Source organism: Ricinus communis, chromosome 5 (assembly GCF_019578655.1).
Source record: "Ricinus communis isolate WT05 ecotype wild-type chromosome 5, ASM1957865v1, whole genome shotgun sequence".
Lineage (NCBI taxonomy): Eukaryota > Viridiplantae > Streptophyta > Magnoliopsida > Malpighiales > Euphorbiaceae > Ricinus > Ricinus communis.
Window position 1 is genome coordinate 9488637 of NC_063260.1, and position 7124 is coordinate 9495760.

The following is a 7124-nucleotide window of genomic DNA, read 5'->3' on the forward strand; positions in this document are numbered from 1 at the left end:
ATCTTCAATAAACATTAAGAAAAATAATTTAAAAATAAAAAACACAAAACTACAACTCCATACAAAAAAAAAAAAACAAGAAGTTATTTTTGGTACCCAACTCTCCCCAAATCCCAATACCTAATAGAATCATCCAAGTTCCTTCAAATAATTTTGTTTGACCCCATAAACAAAAGAAATTCAACTCATAATTAATTAATTAATTTTTTATTAAAAGAATAAAAGAAAAACCTAAAAGCTTTAATTAAATAATAAAAAATGTCTACTAATTAAGAAAATATAACACGAATAAAGCACACACCATGCTCAACAACTACAAAAGTCCCTTCTTTGTCATCAAAACAAACATGACAGTTCCTATAAAACCCCTTAAAACTCTCATCACTAACAAACCAGCCGCCGCGGCCTCCGCCTCCGCCTCCGCCTCCACCATCACTGGCGCCGCCACCTGAATTAGTCTTTTACCCTTTTCTTATCTCCCTCCATTTCACTTCTTTCAGAACCAAAATCCTTGTTAACAAGAGAAATATAAATAAGAATCACATGTATATATATACACATATAAAAATAGTTTCTTTGTAAGTTTTTCTCTTTTGTAACTGCTACATGAACAAAAACAAACAATGGGCAATCTTTGCACTTGTTTCGCCCCCAAAACAGTAAAAAAGAAGAAACCCACAAAACGTTTACCGGGAAATAATAATCATAACTCACAATCCTTACCCAATTCAAGTAATCGGTGGACCCGGATCCGATCACAGCGTAAAGATAGTACTGATTCTTTGATTCAAGAACAGGCTTTAGCTGCTGCTATTCTTTTCAGGCAACACCAGAGTCAAAACGGGTCCGGTTCATTGCCTTTTGATCGTTCAGCTTCTCTTCGGTACCCAAATAATAGTTCCGGGTCGAAGAAAGCCCAGTTGCCTCGGAGCTCCAGTTCTAGAGCGCGGTCTCTTACTGATCCTCTGTTACAGCCTCATCAGCTTGTTAACCAGGTTCAGTTTGGTTTTGGGCTTATAGAGTTTTCTTTATTATTATTATATATAATCATGCATGTCTTCGATAGCTTCTATAAAAGGATTAAATTTCTATTTTATTTTTAAAAATTAATGTTTTTGGAAATGACGGTTCTTAAGGCTTTATGGTCTTAAATTCTGAAATGGTAGAATTGTGTGCATTGATGGATTATGGGTATAATTATTTCTTTCACAAGGTTTACTTTTTTTCGAGCTTATGCATGTTTTATGTAATCAAGCATGCATTTGTGTTTTCCGTTTAATCATTGAAATGATGGCTTACGAAAAAGAAAAAGATAAAATTTGCAATGACAGGTTTTATTTTATTGGTTTTTGATGTTAATTGATGAAACGGTACATCTGTATGTGGGGTTAATGGATTTTGTGATATGTTTTGTTATGGGAATTGGAAGATTGTGTATTTTGGTGTTCTATTGGTTTGTAGTGGTAATTTTGACTTTTTTTTTATGAATAGGTGTTTTGACTTAATTTGCTAAATTTTCTATTTTGTTAGAGATAGAGGGAAAGATAATAATTTTTTCTTTTTGGAGGCGTAAATTGGTTTATGAGTTTGATCTATACGTCCGTTAATCGTCTGGGTCCGCTTGGACTGATAGCGATGGTCTGATACGTCATGATATTATTTTCTTTACTTTTGAGTAGCTATCAGCACCAACTGTATGGAGGGCTAAATTGGTTTATGAGTTGGATTAATAATGTGTTTACTTGCCTTAAATTTGGCTTCTAAATTTTGGATTATAAGTTCTGATCTTTAGTGGTGATCTATTCTTTTTTCTTAGTTATCTAATGATTTTAATAATACTCTTTTTTCTTTCAATTAAAGAAAGAAGTTCCTGTATTTGATTTTCCTCTGATTTCCTTTTTAATTTTTTTTTAATAGCTATCATAATGATTTAGGAAAATTAAATTCGAGTATATGTTAATCATGCTTTACCTAATTGTAAGCTTCCCATGTACATGGACTAGCTCATTTCAGTAATGTGTTTCTTTCTTTTCTTTTTTGCTTTTAAATGCTGGAGCAATGGATCCTAGTGTAAGCAATTGAAGTAGATTTATTCATAAATAGATCCACAAGTTTATGTTTCCCTTATTTTTAGGCACTTTACAATGTCTTAGTTCCTTCAATTAATTAATTATTGGGGTTTATGCACACTTTTAGATGCATATGTTGTTTCTTTCATGCTCATGTGACCTAGTCATTCAAAAGCGATGCTATTCTAACTTCTAATAGAGTAACGATTGAAACTGTATAAGTAATTCATCATATTTCTTATTGTGGGATGGATAAGAAAAAGTAAGATATGATAAAACAATGGGTAAACAAACAGGAATCAACTTCCTTTTTTTTTTTTTTTTTTTTTTTTAATTCTAATGTTTTAGGAAAATCGAAGAAGATGATTATTTAGTTTTATAATGAACATTGTACTCATTATGAAACTTAAACTGGACTTCATGTGATGTCAAGGATGATTGTTTAAGGTATTCTCGACTCTTGTTAGTCATCCTTGACAGTAGTACATTGGCAGCTGATACTATTTTATTTTTCTTGTCTTGTATCATTTATAATCTATTTATTGTATTTGCAGTTTGTATTAGTGTGTATGCATATCTATTCATATAAAATTCTACTATAAGATGTGACTTAGTTTTCTTCTCCGCCATTACCTGCTACTGTCTGTATCTTTGGCATATTGTTAAGTTTCTTGCATAAATTTTCAATAAAAAGGTCTTGCCTTGTAATTTGATTGCATAAACAGTTGGGAAGTGTATGAGGAATTAAAAAGTTGGCTTTTCTCCTTCAAGTTTTGTTGCTCTTGCTGACAAATTTAATTTCTTTGATTCTTACTACTTTACTTTTCATCAGGATATCAAGCTCGATGATCTTGAGACTAACCATTTCGTCCTTGTCCATGGGGGAGGCTTTGGTGCCTGGTGTTGGTACAAAACAATAGCACTTCTAGAAGAGGCTGGTTTCAGAGTTACTGCCATAGACTTAACTGGCTCGGGGATTCATTCTTTTGATACAAATGGAATTATCAGTCTTTCTCAATATGTGAAACCCCTTTCTGATTTTCTTGAGAAACTTGCGGATGGAGAGAAGGTTCTTCTCGATTCCTTTATTGATCCTTTTATTTTTTTTGAAAAAAAAAAAAAGTGTGCTACTTGTATGCTTGCGCTGGATTCAAAAAATTTACCATCAAAATTATTACAAATATCATCACCATATATGTGATTTATTTATTTATTCTTTTTGGAGTCTTCATTTAATTGAGCAGTCTGAAGTAGGGCATTCTTCACTTGCCTGAAATTTGACAATTTGTTGATATAAAAAAAATTGATGCTTGTGCACCCATACTAAGGTTATGCATTGTTTTTCTTCACTCAAACACTTTAAGTTTGCGAACAGAAACTTTTTTCGGCGCTCTGTTGTGTGTCGATACTTAAATTGAACTAATAAGAAACTGTTCAAGATGCCGATTATAGATCTCATCTCATTAATTGGTTTAAAAAATTAGAAACACATAACTTGCTTTTACTAATTTGAAATGGAAGACCTACATCACAATAGCACACTGTTTTCTTTTTTTCTTGAAAATCAAAGGAAAGATTGCTTTTGCTTCTCCTTAGCCTTTGGATCTAAAGTCTATTGCATTTTCGGCAAGATATTTTCAGAGTTTAGTTTTGAGTTGTGTTTCTGTGTGCTTTTGAAAACAAATAAGCTAGCAATACAATTTTCTTGAGTCATTGTGTTCATTATGCAGGTGATTTTGGTGGGGCATGATTTTGGTGGTGCTTGTATATCGTATGCAATGGAGATGTTTCCTTATAAAACTTCAAAGGCTATTTATATTGCTGCAGCAATGCTGACTAACGGACAGAGCACACTGGATATGTTTTCACAGCAGGTTTAGCCTTTCGTTTATGATGAACTCATTGCAATCATTCATTTGAAAACATTATTATGTTATTCTGAGAATTTCATAAATTGTATTAACTTATAGCAAAATAAGATTGACATAATTTGAAATGCTTACTTTAATTTATATTCTGAACTTAACTACCTGCTGATTTATGTTATCATGTGATCTCATTGCAATCCCTAGAAAGCTGCTGATTTAAAACTTGGCTCAGTTTAATTTTCCTATAAATCTAAAATAGTAGCAATCAGCTATAGTAGTCTCTTAACCCCATTGGCATACTTGCACAAGCACATATGGACATACAGACCTCTGGGGCGGGGGAGGGGTTGTTTTCAAAGTTTTTCACTTAGAAGAATCGGTCCATCATACTCAATATTAATGTTCTGTATTTTTCAGAGGGTGGCATGCATATTTTGAAATAAGATCCTTTTTTTTGTTTTAATTGTAAAAGTTATTTGTCCATGTTAGGATGATGCTATGCAACCCTGTTAGGTATGCCCTGGTCTCAGGATTATTTTGTGCCTGGGTATCTCAAGGTGCAAATAATAGGTCTTTAGTTCACTAGTCACATTCAGATGTACCTCTACTCATCTCAGCTTTCCAGAATATATTTGTTCATTTTATTGCTGGGCAAGTTCCGGTCTGCAAGATTTTTCTGTTTGTAACCCTTTTCCCCTTATTGTTTTAATTTTGATTGCAGGGGAATTCAAATGATTTGATGAAACAGGCACAGATATTTGTGTATGCAAATGGAAATGGTCATCCTCCAACTGCTATTGAGCTGGATAAGTCATTATTAAGAGAATTGCTGTTTAACCAGAGTCCTACCAAGGTACGCTTGAATTCACATGTATTATTATTAGAACCTCGTTCTTTTTATTATGTGTGGTCAACCAGCCTTTTAAAATCTTTTTAAATTAACCTGGTTGCGGCCTAGTTTTCATGATCTGCAACACCTTAGTGCTTGAGACTGCTGAAGTCCCTGGATTGGATTTCCAGTCTATTAACCAATTTAGTGTTCTCTGTTATGGTACTGGGAGTATCAATGAAAGATCTGGTAATGGGTTCCATGACGGTCTGGATGTAAATTAATGAGATGTTTAATAGTCATTTTAATTGCACTGAGATACATCAACTACCATCTTGAAGTGCCTCGACTTGTGACTGCATTTATGTGTGTGAACTACATCTTTGACAGACTGTACTCAGGTATCTTGTGCAGCTAAGCTTATTGATTGTTAGGATTTCCAAATCTTTTGTAGTGGAGAAAGAGAACCCATATAGCTGACCCCAATTAATTTGAAATTAAGGCTCAGCGAGTTCAGTTGAGTTTTTGAAGCGATTCTACTTTTAAAAGCTGGTATAGCCTCTTTGGTTATTTGGTTTGGCATCAACGTGGAAAGAACCCAACTAATGAGAGAAACTTCACCGCTGTTTTAGGTGCATTATGGGCTGAATTCTTCTTGTAGCCTTTTCTGCTCTGGAGAGATGTTAGAATGTCAGACAAAAGCAATAGTAGTGTGCTTGCGTTAATATGTTTCTCAAGCACCTAGAAAATTGTCAAAAAATTAATCAGAATATTCCTTCATTTTTCTTCATAATTTTGATAAACATCTGTGAGTGCATACTTTTTTTTGTGATTATTTTTCTCACTTTTGCTGATTCTTTTCTGCATCTTTCCATTCAGGATGTTGCATTAGCTTCTGTTTCAATGAGGCCGATTCCCTTTGCACCAGTTCTGGAAAAGCTTTGTCTTTCAGACACGAAATATGGAACAGTTAGAAGATTTTACATAGAAACTCCAGAAGATAATGCAATTCCAATATTAGCACAGGAAAGCATGATCAACTCAAGTCCACCGGAAAAGGTTTTCCGTTTAAAAGGTGCCGATCATTCACCATTTTTCTCAAAGCCTCAAGCACTTCACAAGATGTTGGTAGAAATTTCAAAGTTGCCTCCAACTTGCTAGTTTGCAAATTACACAATTTCTTGCTGCACCCACTGAGAGCTCCACTGACATGGTATAGAAATGTTGCTTCCACCGGTCCTCTTCTCTCTTAACTGATTAGAAGAGAGCATTTTGGATGGTTGTGTAAATGCAAATACTATTGAAAAAGAGCTGTCTTCTTGTTAGAGCACAAAAGAAGATGTTTATATCCTTCCTTTTTTCTTACTTTTCTTTTTTCCTGGTTTTCTTGTCATTTTTCACTCGATAAGAGAATATTGAATTTTTTTTTTCTTTATAGCATCAGAGTTTCAGTCTCATAATTTACTACAAGGACAGGGAAGCAAAAAAAAAAAAAAAAAAAAATATAGAAAAAACAAAGAAACTAGAGGTCAAGTGTAACTGCGGCCATATTGATATATTATTGTCGGCAGCAGGCCATTTTTGAATGTCGGTTGTGATGTGAATACAGCAGCAGGAGGCTATGTGGTTGCAGCTTGTTCTATGCTTTTATATTATTACAGAGAATCATTATGCAGGACCCATCATTGATACATATATATCAGTACCATCTAATAATACTTCTACTAGTATCATATAATTATCATTTTTTACCAAAGGCAAAATCTCATTTTCAGTATCATTTTGTGTGGCTAAGATTCATTTTTCCTTTTAGTTAGAGTTTTGTTTTCATTTTCGTTACCAAACAGATACAGTTAGGTATTCCATTAGGACCAGGGTGCATGATACCATCTGCTTTCTTCATACCAAACCTTTTTTCCTTTTTTATTTTTTTATTTTACAATGTGTTGAGAGAGAGTGCAGGTTGTTTCTCTGAGTTGTGACTTTTTAACAATTGAATATGCAACTCTCTTATTCTCAGCTCTCCATCCATACATTTGCTTAAAAATTAACATATTATTTGGCTACCATTCTCAATATCTTTGACTCGAAGTATTTCTGATTTCTTAATATAGCATGCAAGTATATCTCTTTTATGTTATCATGTCAATATTAAACTGTCTCTTAGGGTATTTCTAATGGTACAGTGCTTTTTATTTTAAAGAGTCATTTTTTTATTATAATAAAAATATTTTAAGAAATATTAAAAAAATTTATTCGAGTCCAATAGACATTTTATTTTTTGCATTTTAGTCTTACTTCTATTTTTATAAGTATTAAAAATTTCAATTTTCTATTTCCTTTTCTTTATTACTTTTA

General features: G+C 33.1%; 1 protein-coding gene and 1 long non-coding RNA gene across 2 annotated transcripts; one reads left to right on the plus strand and one right to left on the minus strand.

The window, feature by feature from the left end:
- Positions 1-457: 457 nt before the first annotated feature.
- Positions 458-865, minus strand: LOC125370180. Its single transcript, XR_007216094.1, has 2 exons — positions 724-865; positions 458-510 (listed from the first exon to the last, which is right to left on the minus strand). It is a non-coding gene; the product is annotated as an uncharacterized LOC125370180 (long non-coding RNA).
- LOC8273727 (putative methylesterase 11, chloroplastic) lies at positions 505-6221 on the plus strand. Its single transcript, XM_002533497.4, has 5 exons — positions 505-995; positions 2902-3138; positions 3800-3943; positions 4659-4790; positions 5646-6221. Exons 1-5 carry the CDS (start codon positions 624-626, stop codon positions 5925-5927), a joined length of 1167 nt encoding a protein of 388 aa, XP_002533543.1. The 5' UTR covers positions 505-623; the 3' UTR covers positions 5928-6221.
- The last annotated feature ends 903 nt before the right edge of the window (positions 6222-7124 follow it).